Genomic DNA, 17801 nt, shown 5'->3' with positions numbered 1-17801 from the left:
GGCATTTTGTCCCTGCCCTAGAGATTTGTGGAACTTTGAATTTGAGAGAGATGATTTAGCATATCTAGTGGAAGAAATTTCTAAGCAACAAAGCATTCAAGTGGTGACTTGGGTGCTGTTAAAAGCATTCAGTTTTATATATTCACAAAGATATGGTCTGGAATTGAAACTTATGTTTAAAAGGGAAGTAGAGAATAGAAGTTGGGAAAATTTGCAGTCTGACAATGTGACAGAAAAGAAAAACCCATTTTCTAAGGAGAAATTCAAGCCTGCAGCAGAAATTTGCATAAGTAACAAGGAGCCAAATGTTACTTGCCAAGACAATGGGGAAAATATCTCCAGGGCATGTCAGAGGTCTTCACAGCAGTCCCTCTCATCACAGACCTGGAGGCCTAGGGGGAAAAAATAGTTTCCTGGGCCAGGCCTGGGGTGGGGGTGGGGGGTGGGGATGTGGAGAGACCTCAGGACATGGTGCCCTACATCCCAGCTGCTTCAGCTCCAGCCATGACTAAAAGGGGCCAACGTACAGCTCATGCTATTGCTTCAGAAGGTGCAAGCCCTAAGCCTTGGCACGTGGTGTTGAGCATGCAAGTGCACAGAAATCAAGAATCGAGGTTTGGGAACTTCCACCTAGATTTCAGAGGATGTATGGAAATGCCTGGATGTCCAGGCAGAGAAGTTTGCTGCAAGGGTGGACCCATCATGGAGAACCTCTGCTAGGGCAGTGAGGAAGGAAACTGTGGAGTCAGAGCCCCCACACACAGTCCCCTCTGAGGTACTGCCTAGTAGAACTGTGAGAAGAGGGCTACCATCCTCCAGACCCCAAAATGGTAGTTCCACCAACAGCTTACACTGTGCACCTGGAAAAGCCACACTCAATGCCTGCCCATGAAAGCAGCCAGGAGGGGGCCTGTACCCTGCAGAGCCATAGGAGTAGAGCTTCCCAAGGCCTTTGGAGCCCACCTCTTGCATCAGTGTGAGCTGGATGTGAGACATGGAGTCAAAGATCATTTTGGAATTTTAAGGTTTAATGACTGCCCTATTGGATTTCGGGCTTGCATGGGGCCTGTAGCCCCTTTATTTTTGCCAATTTCTACCATTTGGAATAAGTGCATCTATCCAATGTCTGTATCTCCATTGTATCTAAGAAGTAACTAACTTGCTTTTGATTCTACAGGCTCATAGGCGGAAGGCTACAGGTTCATTTGCCTTGTCTCAAATGAGGCTTTGGACTTGGACTCTTGAGTTAATGCTGGAATGAGTTACGACTTTGCAGGACTGTTAGAAGGGCATGATTGGGTTTTGAAATGTGAAGTCAAGAGATTTGGGAGTGGTCAGGGTGAAATGATATGTTTTGGCTGTGTCTCCACCCAAATCTCATCTTGAATTGTGGTTCCCATAATCCCCAAGTGTTGCAGGAGGAACCCAGTGGGAGGAAATCATGGTGGCAGTTACTCTCATGCTGTTCTCATGATAGTTGAGTTCTCACAAGATCTGATGGTTTTAAAGGGGCTTTTCCCCCTTTTGCTCAGTACTTCTCCTTGCTGCTGTCATGTGAAGAAAGACATGTTTGCTTCCCCTTCTGCCATGATTGTAAGTTTCCTGAAATGTGAGTCAATTAAACCTCTTTCATTTATAAATTACCCAGTCTCAGGTATGTCTTTATTAGCAGGGTGAAAACAGACTAATAAACCTCCCCAGCCATGCAGAACTGTCAGTTAAATCTCTTTTCTTTATAAATTACCCAATCTTGGGTATTTCTTCATAGCAGTGTAAGAGCAGACTAATACAATGATAAATTTGAAATAAAAATTAAAAAGTTTTGTTTGTCTAATGATACCATCCAAAAAGTGAAAAGGAAGACAGAAACTATGAAAAAATATTTGTAGTGCACATATCTGTCAAAGGTTTTGTATCTGGAATTTATGAAAAACTCATGAATATTTACGAAAGTAGACAACATAATAAAATGAACAAAAAGATTTGAATATACACTTTACAAAGAAAATGTACAAATAAAAAGCACATGAGAAGATGTTAACCTTCATCAAATAAGTGCAATGAGATGAAATACCACACCCCATTCCCCCAAAGCTGGCTAAAGTGAAAAAGATGGGCAATACCAAGTGCTGAGAGAGCAGATCAAAGAGAATTCTCATACACTGATAGTGAGAATGTCAAATATAATAAAACTTTGGAAAAAATTTTGGCAGTTGGTTATAAAGTTAAACATATACTTACCATATGATACAGCAATTCCTTACCTATGGCAATTCCTTACCTAAATATTTACAAACAAAAATAAAAACATATATATCCCCACACAGTTTATATGCAAACATTTAAAGCAACCCCAAATTTAAGCAATCTAAATATTTAATAAGTGAATGAATAAACAAAATGCTGTGTTTCCATACAATAGAATACTACTTAGCAATCGAAGGGTATAAATTATTAATACATGTGACTATATGGATGAATCTCAAAAAAAATCTAGACACACAAGAAGCACCTAGACATACAAGAGTAGATACCAGATACCATATAATTCATTCTATATGAAATAACAGAAAAAATGAAACAAATCAATAGAGAGACTATAGATTAGTGGGTTGTCTGGACCCAGAGTTTATAGAAGGGAGATAACTGTAAAGGATAAGAGAACTTCTTGTGTTGATAGAAATGTTCTATATCTTGATTGTTGATGATAGATATATGAGTGTATATATTTCTATAGAATAAGTACATTTAATTTTATGTAGAGCACACTCCAAAAAGTTGACAGATTTGGGGAATACAGAATAAATATATAACCTAGCTCTCAAGGAATTTATATTCTAGCACTCAATTCAAAAAAGTACTTGTAACTCTAAGGGAATAAACAGGAATATGTTTAAAATGTATGTGGGTTGCTATTGGTTATTTTTGAAAAGGCATTATGGGCAAAAGCCAGGTTTGGTTTTCATTTTTAATAAAAGGTTAAGGGCAACATAATAATACAGATAGTGCCTCTATCTTATGTGTATTGGTAGCATTTTATATATATCTGCTATATATATATATCAGATATATATATATATATATATATCAGATATATGGATGCTATTTATAATTCCTTAAGTGCTCTATATATATAGAGAGAGAGAGAGAGAGACAGCACTTAAGGAATTATAAATAGCATATTGTACTTATCCTTTATAGGAATTTGGATTTTATAAGTAGTGATGGAAAGTAACTCAAATAAAATTCATAAATGCTATAATCAAAGATACAAATAATATTTAAAATTATATTTACATCTATACACATGTATACCCCACTGCATACACACATAGGCCCCACAAAACATTTGCTTACCTAAGACAGGTTAATCTCCACTCATTGCTTCCTTCTTCTTAGGACTCCACTCCATCAATTTTTTTTTCTTTTTAAATCTTTCTAGCCTGGGGCTCTCGCCCATACATTTAAATGAGCTCTACTTCTAGGCCGAAATACAAGGGAAACCAACAAATAAAAATGTTTCCACTTCATAGGTCCCTCTACCTACAGTGTTGTCTCTTACTTTTATCATCTAAGCTCCTCAAAGACTTGTCATCTGTTTCTTTACTTTCACCCTTCATTTACTTTTCATCCTGTAATCTACTTTGTTCTTCCACCACTCCGTTGAAACTACTCTTGTTAGTGATACTTTCTTGTTGCCATATGAAATGGTCATTTATGTGTCCTTATCTTGTTTATTCTGCAAACTTTGAAAATGTTAGCAACTCTCTCTGCAAAATGCTCTATTTCTGGGTTTCCTACTATTTTTCTTTCCAGAGAGTTTCCTTCATGAGCTGTCTTAGCCTATCTCTTATATGTTAAGGTCTCTCAAAGTTGAATTATTTTCTCATTCTATATATTCTCTGATCTCATCCATAGATACACTTTCAATGACCATCTATATACTTAAGACTATATACTTACATGACTTTCAAATTCATCTATTACCAGCTTTCTCGTAAGTTCTCCACCCTGGATTCAACTGTCTGACAGCTCTGGGATCTTGCACAGGCAATATAAACTCAACATATCCAAAACTAAAAATTTTCAACCCAAACCATGCTTCATGTCTTAAGTTGCCTATTTCAGTGAATTGCCAAAACCAAAAATTTGGACGCCATACAGAAAAATATATTCTATTACACAAAAACACACTTATATATATAAAATACATGTGTTTGTGTCACAAACACACACACACATGCCCCCCCACACACACACACAATCTCCTTTATCAATGAGCATCTATTGCTGTTCTTGTATTCCCACAAAGTCTCTGGTTTCTCTTCTCTTAATATCACTGAAAACCATCAGAATCTCTCTATTCTTACCCACACACTTTAGTTTGGGCTACCAACATTCTCATTTGGGTAGCTAAAATAGCTGTTTAACTACTTTACATGCTACTAATATTCCCTCCGATCAATTCAATTTTTATACTCTAGCCACAGTAGTATTTCTAAAATGCAAATCTGAACAAATGTCACTTCTCTAGATAATCCCTTTTATAGCACGCAATGTTCTTTCAGACAATGTGGCAGATAAGGTTCTTTATGATCCTTCCTGTGAAATATAGTCATTTTTCATTTAGCACTCTCATACAGCCTTACCCTTAACACTTATATTTTTTCAAATGAAAGATTTTTAATATGCAATTCCATCTGCCTCTTTCATGCTAATCTCTCAGTTCTGACCTCACTTAGATCCCTTAACTTTGAGAGAACTCATCATTAGTCCTATGTCTTCCTTCACCTAATACGATGGAACTTTATGCCCTTGAATGTAGTTTTGTATTACTATTTATTCCATCTTAACTTATATGATTTTACAATTATATCATCTGTTCTACTGCTTACTAGAAGAACTATGTCTCACTCCCTCTCTCACTGTTACGTTCCTATAACCAAGCCAAGTGCCATGTCACACAAAAGTCCCTCATTAAATAAAGAGGAGAGAGGGACTATGATACACTTAGAAATACACTGGTCTTTGTACAGTGTCATAAAGCACAGCACTTCTATGTATTCAGCACCCCAGGAGTTTTCTGAACCCCTTCATTTAGGAGTTTCACTACATAGGTGTAACTTATTAAGCCATTGGATGCTGGAGGGATGAGGCTGAAAGTTTCAACCCTTTATTCATGCCTCGGTTTTTCTGATGATAGCCCCCATGATGATCTCGAAGCTACCACAGATACTCTTATCAGCTTGAAAATTCCAAATTATCAAACTGGAAGGGGAGACCAGTTGTGGAAACTCACCACACAGTAGTCAAGTCAGAGGAAAGTGTGGGTACCCTGGGGACCCAATACTTGCAACTGGCATCTGAAGTGAGGTCAGTCTTCTGGGACTGAGCTGTTAAACTTGTGAAGTTGAACGTTAACTTTGATGAGTTAGTGTCAGAATGGAATTGAATTGTAGAACACCGATTTGGTGTCAGGCAGTTGGAGAAATGGTTGTTGATGCGGAAAACTCCCACACATCTGATGTCAAAAGTGTAAGTTGAAACAGTACAGAGGAAAAAAAGGTTGGTCTAGTATTCATATACAACAGTGATACCAAAGTAAATTTTGTAAAAATAAAGGTTCTTTGACAAGACAACATATGAAATACCAGTAATAAACTTTTCTTCTAAAGACTAGAAATTAGAAAACCTGAATCACAGCCCTGGTTCTGATACTAGCTATACAAATGGTCTTAGCTAAGAATTACAAAGATAATGCAGGCAATAAACACCCAGAATATGCCAAGCTCTAATCTAAGCACTATTGCAAATCTGATGTCATATAATACATATAATAGTACTATGAGGTAGTAATTACTTGTGTATCGCATCCATAGGGAAAAAAATGAGGCACAGAGAGATTAAGAGACTTGCTCTAAGTGACAAAGCCAGGGATCAATTCATATAGTCTGAATCTAGAGTGCATGCTTCTAATTACTCTGCTTTAGAATTAACTTAAATTCTTAATCTGAAAAAGGGAGAGAGAGAGAGAGCGAGCAAGAAACAGAAAAGGTTGAACTAAATGATTCCTAAGGAACCATCCAGCTATTAGATTTGCACTTTTCTCAAAGACATTTCTGTTGTTGTTAAACTGAAGGTACTAATTTCATTTCAAATGGCATCTTAAGAAATATAATTTGAAAAACAAATGTGGAGTCACCATTTCTACATCTTACATGATTTTATTAATACATACTAATCAAATCTCCCTTTAATCTTTGCTTTTTTTTTTTTTTTTTTTTTTTTTGAGACAGAGTCTCTCTCTGTCGCCCAGGCTGGAGTGCAGTGGCGTGATCTCGGGTCACTGCAAGCTCCACCTTCCGGGTTCACACCATTCTCCTGCCTTAGCCTCCGGAGTAGCTGAGACTACAGGTGCCCACCACCACACCTGGCTAATTTTTTGTATTTTTAGTAGAGACGGGGTCTCACCCTGTTAGCCAGGATGGTCTCAATCTCCTGACCTTGTGATTGGCCCGCCGTGGCCTCCCAAAGTGCTGGGATTACAAGCGTGAGCCACTGCAACGACTAATCTTTGCTTTTTAAGTAGCACTTCATCATACTGAACTGCTTATAACCCTATAAATGTCCTGCGGTGTTCTTCACCAAGTATTTCCAATCAACAAACAGGGGATATCTTTCCATTTCCTTAGGTCATTTTAAATTTCTTTCAGCAATGTTTTGTAGTTTGTAGAATACAAGTTTCTTACCACCTTGGTTAAACGCATGCCTAGGTCTTTTATTCTTTTAGATGCTATTGTAAATGAAATTGCTTTCTTAACTTCCTTTCCAATTTGTCATTTCTGGTGTGTAGAAACACACTGATTTTCATGTGTTAATCTTTTAATCTGTAACTTGGCTGAATCCTTTTAATAACTCCATAATAGGCCACTTTTGAGAAGGCATTATAAGAAAAAGACAAGCTCAACACTGAATTCATACAAAAAAGAAAATTCTCAAGCATCACATCACAGGAAATAGAAAAGTACAGAAATCTGAAGACTTGCATGCACAACCACTTAAGAAACAACTGAGAAGGCTTTCAGCAACAAATACCAACTACATTTGGCCTTGCAGCAAGTAGTAAACTAAGTGTGTTAGCCACACTGACTATTAAAAACTCAATAAAGTGCCTCCAAGCAGAGATAAAATAAAGCTATGGCTGTTTTAGGCTATATGGTTTAAGGAAAAGAGACCACAAGATTTCTTCCACCCTGCTTTGATAAAATGAATATATCTCTGCAATAAAATAGGAGAGACAGACAGACAAATATGAGGTTCAAAGCATATAAACATATTAAATCTAGAAAGTGGTTCTCTAACTTTACAAAGGCAGGCTAGTAAAAAAAAAAAAAAATTCAAAACGAAAAAAAAAATAGAAAGTAGTTCTCTAAAACAACTGTGGATATGGCCTTAACAGAGCTGACTACTATAAAAGACAAGATACCAAAGGAATCATTACCCTTAACTGTAACTATTTGCTACCTAAAACAACCCTGGGTTCCCAATATTTTGTAAACATTTCCCAATATTTTCAGAAATGGTATAATCTTCAAAATCCATTTGAAATATAGTGAACAAAGATACTGAAAAATGAAAAAGCTACAAGACTCCAAAAAGCAACAGACTAGGAACCCTGTCAAAAAAAATTCTGAAAAGATAATCATGGGAAATGAAAGAGCAATCTCTACTCGTGGGCAGAGGCTCTTATTTAATCTATCCAGTGAGATTTTAAAGTTGTTACATACTAATGATAGCTGTGTGTCTCTAATTTTTCACCTTTCCTATTGAGAATGTTTACAGTAAATACCCTACCTTTGTCTCACCACTGTATACTAGGCATGTTGGGAATAAACACTTTAGATTTTAGTTCTACTTCTTCAGGTCAAAAGGGACCATATCTGGACCTGATAATGTAGAGAATACAGCACACTATTCCCCTCCTATTACCCAGAGTTCCTGGACTTTTGGGCTTGAGGCCATGGCTGAATGGAACTTTCAGATTTTCTCCCAAGAGGACAAGATAAGTTAATTTGCCTTTGAGATACAGACTTTGACTATTTGGTTAACAAAAGAAAAGAATGTGGTATATTTGTGCTATTCACTAAGTATTTCCAGTTCTCTCCCTTCTAAGTTCATAGTAGGCTCTCACTCTCTGGCCCCATTGTGATTGGGTGGAACCATGTGGATATAAATTGAAATCGAATGTGTCATTTCCAGGCCAGAGTATTTAATTACAGATACAAATCTAACATGGCTCTCTTTCACTTCGAAATCATATCAGGTAATGTTCCACATTGGAATTACAATATCAGTAGAGTTCCCAGGGTGAGGACAACATGAGACAGGGCCCCAAGACAGACCTCAATGAGTATGTAGCATGAGCAAAATATAAACTTTTGCTATTTGAAGCCAGAGAGTTTAGGGCATAACCAAGTCTATTCCAGCTAATATATGCCTCATGCTGTTTCTATCCATTCATAAAGTTTTATATTTCATATCTCTGGCAGCCTGGTATTTCACTACCTAAAACAGTATAATTGTATTTGTGTATTTCTCTGTGTATTTCCTCTTCCAAGCCACTTATTAAAATGACATTGAAAAATACTTAATAGAACTGACCCCAATCTTGAGAATAGGGTGGTATATTTACAATCTCCATTTAAATTCTACTCCTAATTTTATTTCTTAATTCTTAGTAAATTTTCTTCCAATGATATAACACAGATGCTCTATATGAAGTCAATTTAATTTTCACATTCCAAATTTTATATCTTTGAGAAATATTACTAGGAAATTCTTACCTACATTATTTATGCAATGACACATCTATAAATCTTCTTCAGCTGCTTTGTTTAATGTAAAGCAGCTAATAATTTAAGCTAAGATATTAAATCAAGAAAAGAAAAAAATTTGAACAGAAAAACTCAAATAAAAGCCAATGCCTGTATAGAATGAAAGGTAACATAAACAACACATAGGTGCTTTAAAAATTCAAGTGTTCTTTATAAATATCTTATCTCACTAAAAATCATTTACTTGCCATAATGCATTCATAGATATCTCTTTGCTTCTGTTATTTGGAGAATATATTATAACCCATAAATTAACACAAGAATAATCATTAATGTGGGGGAGACCCACATATTTCAGGTCTTTCGTTCTATTTTGAGTCTGTCATAAAATTCTCAATCTTTGAGTTTACATAAGCATATTTTTTCTCCAAAATACACCAAGTAAATGGAACGGAACTGAATAAACAGTTATAGAGCTCTCAGGGGAGAGAGTCAGGAGAAAAGCATAAATATATAATGGATGTGCACTTTTATTACCTGAGCATTTAGCAACTCCTCACACTTGTGTGCCTGTTTCTCAATTGCAGAAATGTACTGTTTTTCAATAGCTTCTACTTGTTGCTTAACTGAAGACTGCAGTAGTGCCTGAAAACAAGCAAAAAAGTCATTTGGATCACAGACAAAACTTGGAATCTACTGTTGGCACAAGAATATTTTTGACAGTTGTACATACTGTAATATGATATTCTCCTAAATTACAAAATATGTATTTGTTAATACTGAAGCACATTTATATATAACATTACTTTCAGCTTTTGCTTTTACATTTTCCTATTGCCAAGATAACAATTTTTTGGCTCAGACGTTCCTTCCACACATTTTCTCCTTAAAAAGGCCAAGTCACAGAAGATGATAGAGAGGGTGAGTAGTTCTGTTAAATATAAAATTGGTTCAGTGAAGACCACACAGGATGAAGAGTGTATGAAAGCTGCTGAAAAAAAAAAAAGAAAAAGAAAAAAGGAAAAAAAAGCCAGACATATTTCACTGGCTGACAAAACTCCACATCCTCTCGGCACACTGTAATATCCCATGGGCCAAGCATGATCTTCAAGACCACAAGTCAAGTAAAAGCAGATGGAAACTTTGAGCAACTTCAAACATAAAAGAACTGCCCCCCAGGAAGTTCACGCTCCTAATGTGAAAGGTATAAGTCAAAGTACGTAAGTCAGAGTCTCAAGGCAGTAGGCATAAAAAGTAATAAAACTTGGGAGGCTGAGCATACTTAATTGGATACTGTAAATGCTGGAACTCAAGTCAAATAAATATAAAGATATTACCACTGTTTCAAGGAAAACCAAATCAGCATTTGATGATGTTTCACCCACTCACTTCCTTATTAGAGATGCTTAGAATATTATCATCTTCTTTCCCTGTTTAGCTTTGTATGTTATATCAACAAGCTCTCAGTAATATCTTTCATGCTGTTTATAAACTCTAAATCATTCTATAAGAACTCTAGCAAATATTCTATTTTTAGATGTCTGTTTAAATAATAAACTACTCATAACCAAAATAATAAGTTGAAACAGACACGTCTTATAGAAAACAGACTGTTGGCACATTCACCAAGAAAAAAAAAATCAGCCAAATCTCTTAATCTCTGTCATGAATATAGATTTACTTGGTTGAAAACACCATGCATTAAGATGCTGGATAGATAGGCATGTATTTTTAAAAGCTGAGACAAAAATATTTTTAAAACTTCTAAATAAGTCTCAAATTTTCAAACAACTAACTTTCTTGTGCAAAAGTAAGACTCTGATGATGCTACTACTCCTACAATTCAGTATTCGTCACTATGAAGCTGCAAATTACTAGCAAATTAGTAAAGGAAAATAAAGCTCTGAGTTTTATCCAAATGTAAGGAAAATGCTTACTAGAATTGCTTTAGCCCTTGATTTACAGTGTCTTCCAAAGATTCCACAATGATTAATTTATGTAAGGCACAAAAGCTTAATCCTTTTAAAATGTGACTAGATGATATAAATCTAATTTACCTGTGTGGAAACATACCATTTGTTGGGATTTCAGAAAAGTTAAAAAATAATATAGTTATAAAAAATTCCCTTAGAATAATCACAGCATCTTTTATAAAGAGAAAAAAATGTCATTCTGTTTAGGGACTTAGGATATTATAGAATCATTTTGCTTAACAGAAAGAACTGTGTTCACTTCCCTATTTGCCATGGTTCTAAATAATCCCACAATTTAAATATTCAATATTTAAATACTCAATATTCAACTGCAATTTTTGGTATATTATATCCTTTGGAGGACAGGTAAGTTAATAAAATAAAATAATATTCTGTCTCCATAATTAAGAAGCACAATTTGAATAAGGCAGTCTTCCTCTAGGGGTTGATTTGTACACTATATACTCATTCTCCTTGAAATGTCAAGGAGGATAATGAGTAAAATAAGAGCCAAAGATGTGATAAGGGAGCATAAAAGAAAGTTATGCAAGAGTAACTAGCCTCTTATATATTTCAAATGTCTCATCTTAGCCCCATTCAGTCATTTAAATCCATGGATCAACAAAAGGCCCATAAAGGTAGGTATATAAGGATTTTTTTTTTAAAGTCTTCCACATTGCGCCCAGTCGGAAGTTGAAGACAATCATTCTCTTGATCATCACACACTGTAGGTATATGCAGGATGGGTACCAGAGAAAGAAAGTTGCCCCAACCCTGGTGACCTGTTAGACTCACCACTATACACAAAGAACATTCAGTAGATAAGAATAGCTGTTCCTTGTAGATTCTGGGTATTAGTCCTTTGAATCAGATGGTGAAGATTTTCTCCCACTCTGTGGGTTGTCTGTTTACTCTGCTGACTGTTCCTTTTGCCATGCAAAAGCTCCTTAGTTTAATTAAGTCCCACCTATTTATCTTTGTTTTTATTGCATTTGCTTTTGGGTTCTTAGTCATGAAATCCTTGCCTAAGCCAATGCCTAGAAGGGTTTCTTCAATGTTATCTTCCAGAATTTTCCATCTTCAGTTGATTTTTGTATAAGGTGAGAGATGAGGATTCAGTTTCAATCTCCTAGATGTGGCTTGCCAATTATCCCAGCACCATTTGTTGAAAAGGGTGTCCTTTCCCCAGTTATGTTTTTGTTTGCTTTCTCCAAAGGTGGTATTTTGATGGAAATTGGGTTGAATTTGTAGACTGCTTTTGGCAGTATGCTCATTTTCACAATATTGATTCTACCCTTCCATGAGCATGGGATGTATTTCCATTTGTGTCATCTATGATTTCTTTCAGCAGTGTTTTGTAGTTTTCCTTGTAGAAGTCTTTTGATGCTTTGTTTAGGTATATTCCTAAGTATTTTATGTTTCTGCAGCTATTGTAAAAGTGGTTGAGTTCTTGATTTGATTCTCTGGTTGCTATTGACGTATCGCAGAGCTACTGATTTGTGTACATTAACTTTGAATCCTGAAACTCTGCTGAATTAATTTATCAGTTGTAGGAGCTTTTTGGAGGAGTTTTTAGGGTTTACTAGGTATACAATCATATCATCAGCAAACAGCAACAGTTTGACTTCTTCTTTACCAATTTGGATGCCCTTTATTTCTTTCTATTGTCTGATTGCTCTGGCTAGGACTTACAATAGCAAGAAAAAAATAAACAATCCCATCAAAAAGTAGGCTAAGGACATGAATAGACAATTCTCAAAAGAAGGTATACAAATGGCTAACAAACATATGAAAAAAATGTTCAACATCACTAATGATCAGGGAAATGCAAATCAAACCACAATGCAATAACATCTTACTCCTGCAAGAATGGCCATAATCAAAAAATAATAGATGCTGGAAGGGATGTGGTGAAAAGAGAACACTTTTACACTGCTGGTGGGAATGTAAACTAGTACAACCACTATGGAAAACAGCGTGGAGATTCCTTAAAATACTAAAAGTAGAAATACCATTTGATCCAGCAATACCACTACTGGGTATGTACCCAGAGGAAAAGAAGTCATTATACGAAAAAGATACTTGAACACACATGTTTATAGCGGAACAATTCACAATTGCAAAAATGTGGAACCAGCCCAAATGCCTATCAATCAACTAGTGGATAAAGAAACTGTGGTTATAAATATATGATGGAATAGTACTCAGCCATAAAAAGGAATGAATTAATGGCATTCACAGAAACCTGGATGGGACTGAAGACTATTGTTCTAAGTGAAGAGACTCAGAAATGGAAAACCAAACATTATATGTTCTCACTTATAAGTGGGAGCTAAGCTATGAGGTTGCAAAGGCATAAGAATGACACAATGGATTTTGGGGACGTGGGGGAAAGGGTAGGAAGGGGGTGAGGGATAAAGGTCTACAGATTGGGTTCAGTGCATACTGCTCAGGTGATGGATGCACCAAAATCTCATAAATCACCACTAAAGAACTTATTCTTGTAACCAAATACCACTTGTTTCTCCAAAAACCTATGGAACTAAAAAATTAAAAACAAAACTAATAGCTGGAGTACAGAAGCTGGAGTTAATAGTGGAGCTAAATGATTAGGCAAGAAGGCAGGTGTCGGGTACTAAAAGAACTTGTATGACAACAAGGAGTTTAAGCATTGGTCCTATGGCTCAACATTGCGATTACTAGTGCCACAGTCCAAGCAAATGAGGTAATTTCCGAAACTGTCCCTACTACTAGATTAAGCACTGTGGATATACAAATACACATTGATACTAGCCACATGCCTTTATAACTTGCTTTATTATTGTATAACTGAATATTTATCTTCCAGTTTAATATATCATAATACACAGAGATTCCTTTATGTTTCTCACAACATCTCATAATATAATCTTAACATTTACTGATTTATTGTCGTCTTCTGTAACTGTCTCTACAGATACCCAAGACAAAGAGGCTTCCTTGAGCTTCTACAACATTAAAAAAAGATACATGAAAGAATAATTTCATTTCTATCTATTTTCAACTATTCTAAACACCCATAAAGCATTAAGACTCTCACAGTATATACAGATAGAAATGCCAAGATACATACCAACATATTCTATATAGAAAAGAATGCTATCAAGGGCAGAAAATGTTTTGTTGATTTTGAACATATTTACGCCTTAGCTACAGTTATATAAGAGATTTGTAGTATTATCCAAGAGGATTTAATTCACTAAACTTGAGGAAAACTGTCACACTTTAAGAATAATTTTTAGGCTGGGCAGAGGGGCTCACGCCTGTAATCCCAGTACTTTGGGAGGCCGAGGTGGGCGGATCACCATGTCGGCAGTTCGAGACCAGCCTGACCAACATGATGAAACCCCATCTCTACTAAAAATACAAAAATTAGCGGGGCATCGTGGAGTGCACCTGTAATCCCAGCTACTCAGGAGGCTCAGGCAGGAGAATCGCTTGAACCCAGGAGGCAGAGGTTACAGTGAGCTGAGATCATGCCACTGCACTCCAGCCTGGGTGACAAGACCAAGACTCCATCATCTCAGAAAAAAGAAAAAATAATAATTTTTAAAGTGTTAAAAAATTTGTAGATCTCTTAATACGGGAACTATAACTTCATGAACAGCTTTTTACAGACTGCCTTGTACATAACCAGCTGATGTAACAGCTACTTGGTAAGTGATGATCCCTGTGTGAAAACTGATATTACATAAATATATACTATCAACAGTACCAATATTTATTGAAAAGTTCACTAAGCTTCAAATTATAACTACCAAGACAAGTCACCAAAATTGTTACCAAGTCCATTTGGTACCAACTAGAGATCTCATTTTTTTAAGTTATTATCTAAGACAAGAAATATTCATTCTTTTTACTCCATGGGCTCAATTGTGAGTAAATAGTGTGAAGGACTATAAATTCTGGGAAGGAAAAGTATGTTATGAACTCACAGAAAACAAAGGTATTAAGTCAAAAATCATGCCACACCACCCCAACTGTTAATACATGTGAGAATTAGATGTGTATTTCTTTAGTGGAATTGATTGGATGCTGGAATTTGAATGACATAAGTATAGCCAAAGTAGACTATTGCAACCCAGACTACAGTCCATTGTCCCAACAAATCCACAGATTTCTCCTCCCTTGAAATAGCCCCATTGTTTCAGATCTGATTCCAGCCTCATCAAATTAAATGATTGTCCAGATTTGCAGAGCAGATGTGTCTAAGCAACAAGAAGGTCTTCTAAATATTAATATCATCTTTGTACTGATTATGTGACCATAAAAGAATCCTACATAGCTAATTGTAAGCAACAATAATTAGATTATACTGAAAGTCACAAAATAATTTTATCTAACAACCCATTAAGTCATACTTTACAAATGGAGAATAATATAAAGATATGGTGCAAGCAGGAAGCAAAATATATAACAAATATAATCTCTCAACTAGAATTTAAGACCTAAGAGACTAGGAATCTGTGTTTACCTCACTGACATACCCAATGCACCTACAACAGTGCCTGACACATAGAAGATATATGACAAACACATTGGGTAACTAAATAAATTAATCATGATTTAGGCAAGCCTGATTATTTGTCCCTTCATACAGAAATTATTAAAACTTTTATGTTGATTATACCTGTAATTATACACTTAGTTTAGCTTATTGAGGATAGTAGTATACACAAAATAATCATAAAGTATCATCTGAAATCAACCACAATTTCACCTTTCTTGGAAAAATATCACAAATTGTTATTTAAACATCTTTTTTTCTATCTTTTAAAAATTTATTTCTATTATTTCTTCTGTTTTCTCATTTTTAACTAAAAATAACATGAGCAAAACTGAAAGGTATCTGCCAAATGAATAAGCTAGAGCTACGAAGAGATATTTTTATGTTTTTTTTTCTGGTACAAGCCCTTTTTTCAGCAAAATATTACTTCAAGTTTTGTAAGGATATTAAATTGTTAGCATGTCTTATAATATTCCCTCAAAATTGCAAACAAATCATAAGTTTATTATTCAAACAGAGAGCCTACTTGACTGAGGTACATTTGTAAAAATGATGAATCTCAGTTGTTTTACAGGATCATTCATCTATTTTTCCTCCATGAACTTTACATACCTGCCTTACAAATGAAGACAGACACTGTGGTTAATAATTGTGGCCAAAATCACATGAAAAGACACAGTGGTGCAAAAAAAATTCAGTTCTAACTATTTGTTTCCATTTGTCTTAGCTTTTCTAGCCCAGTAAAGCAGATTTCTCTTTTCATGGACTAAGCAGCTATTTCATTTTTATCAGTCACTCAATTATTCATTTATTATTCATTTAGTCCATAAATATTTTCCTAAACACTGTTCTAGGTACTGGAAAAATACCAAAGACACTCAAATGCTATTAAAATTTTCTCCATTAATGGACAACGTGTAAGAATGAAAATAGGTAGCATTGATTTTGGTGGGCTACACATATGCATGGAAGTTAGAAACTGACAATTCATGTACCATGCATGAACTTTTTTGTATATGCTCTAGAATTAAAGATAATGCAATTATTCTCTCTGGTAGTGAAAGAGTTAATTCTGATAAGAACTACATGAGTTTATGTTTTTACATGTTCTTACAAGCAGTACTGTAAATATACCTACCATCAGTAATAATTATATATTTACTGCAAGTACATCTATGAAGTAATAATTACTTGAACTTCATCTGGACATTTTGTCTATTAATATACATTTCTTCCACAATACTTACATTCTCCATTTTATCATGAAGAGACTGGTAAAAAAAGACTATGAAAATGAAGAAATAGTATCCAAATGATGGCAAATGACTAGATTTGGCCCTGAATGCTGTTCTTGGTTACCAACTTGTCTTAATCCCCAATGGCTCTTGGCTTAATTGAATGTATCTTTAGCCAATTTGGAGGTCTAAAACTTCAATCTATAGCTTTGTTTGCCTATAATTCAGAAGAATAAACTGACAGCTTGATTTAATTCATGCATACACACAAATACACACATAGTCATGTATTTTAAAAGAGCTTCAGATCAGTGAACCAATAATCTCTGAGGTACATGGTTGTATCAGAGGAGAAACATTAAGCATCTCTGAAAACAGTATTTAGACGTTTCAGAAAATTTTGTTGGAATATAAAAGAAATAATATGAGTAAAATCTATCATCAAGAGGTGATCTAAAAGTTCAATGTAAAATTCTTTGTAATTCTCTGGGACAAACACTCAATTTAGATTTAAAAATTTCATTTACTCAAATCTGGATCCAAATTCAAGTCCAGGATCATGGTCTCCTGCAGCCCAGCCAGGCAGAAGTTAGGCAACATCCAGACTCTGTGAACTCAACCTTTGGGAAGAATGAAGGTACATGTTTCTCAAGAGTAAATTACAGTTGTCTGAAGAGTGATAGTGATGGAAACTATTACCTAAAATTTTGGAAAAACTGAATTAAGAAACAAACAAGTTCGCCCTTCCAAATTTTTCCTTAATTTAAAAAAGGAAGAGAAGTAGCAAGGTCAAGTTGAGGCTGCTGAAAATTTATCCTGTTACAGATCTGAAGCATTTGGAATTGCAATGAATCTCAGATTTTTCTGTGTATTTGAATTATAGTGCAGTAGTACTACACAATTCAAAAAAGAAAATGTTAACTTATGGGTGTAGATCTAAACATGAAAATTCAATAAAGTCTAGCCACGCTATAAAGTGCCTTGGAGGCTGTGAAAGCCAAAGAAAATCTTCAGGACACAAGAAATCATTCCTGTTGGCCTTGTTGTTAAGGGAATCTAGTAACATAAGAGTTGTTACCTCAAACACCACAAAAGTCTCCCAGTGAAAATTTCTTTTGTGCCATGGACAACACATTAAAATTAAGAAGTTTCTAAAATTAAGTACAGCACAGAGACTCTGCATGTCTGCCTTCCAGATACTTTAACCTTTTGA

At 35.3% G+C, this 17801-nt stretch overlaps 1 protein-coding gene across 11 annotated transcripts in view; it reads right to left on the bottom strand.

The window, feature by feature from the left end:
- The window catches only part of CCDC91 (coiled-coil domain containing 91), a 347553-nt gene that overhangs the window by 138238 nt on the left and 191514 nt on the right, over window positions 1-17801 (bottom strand). For all 11 annotated transcript variants that reach the window (XM_054442943.2, XM_054442947.2, XM_054442944.1 and 8 more), the window contains one exon: window positions 9372-9479. In XM_054442943.2, coding sequence (XP_054298918.1) covers window positions 9372-9479 — 108 coding nt within the window. The remainder of the gene's footprint in view (window positions 1-9371; window positions 9480-17801) is intronic.

This window comes from Pongo pygmaeus, chromosome 10 (assembly GCF_028885625.2).
Source record: "Pongo pygmaeus isolate AG05252 chromosome 10, NHGRI_mPonPyg2-v2.0_pri, whole genome shotgun sequence".
NCBI classification, from domain to species: Eukaryota; Metazoa; Chordata; class Mammalia; order Primates; family Hominidae; genus Pongo; species Pongo pygmaeus.
This window is presented reverse-complemented; position numbering and strand designations above follow the sequence as displayed.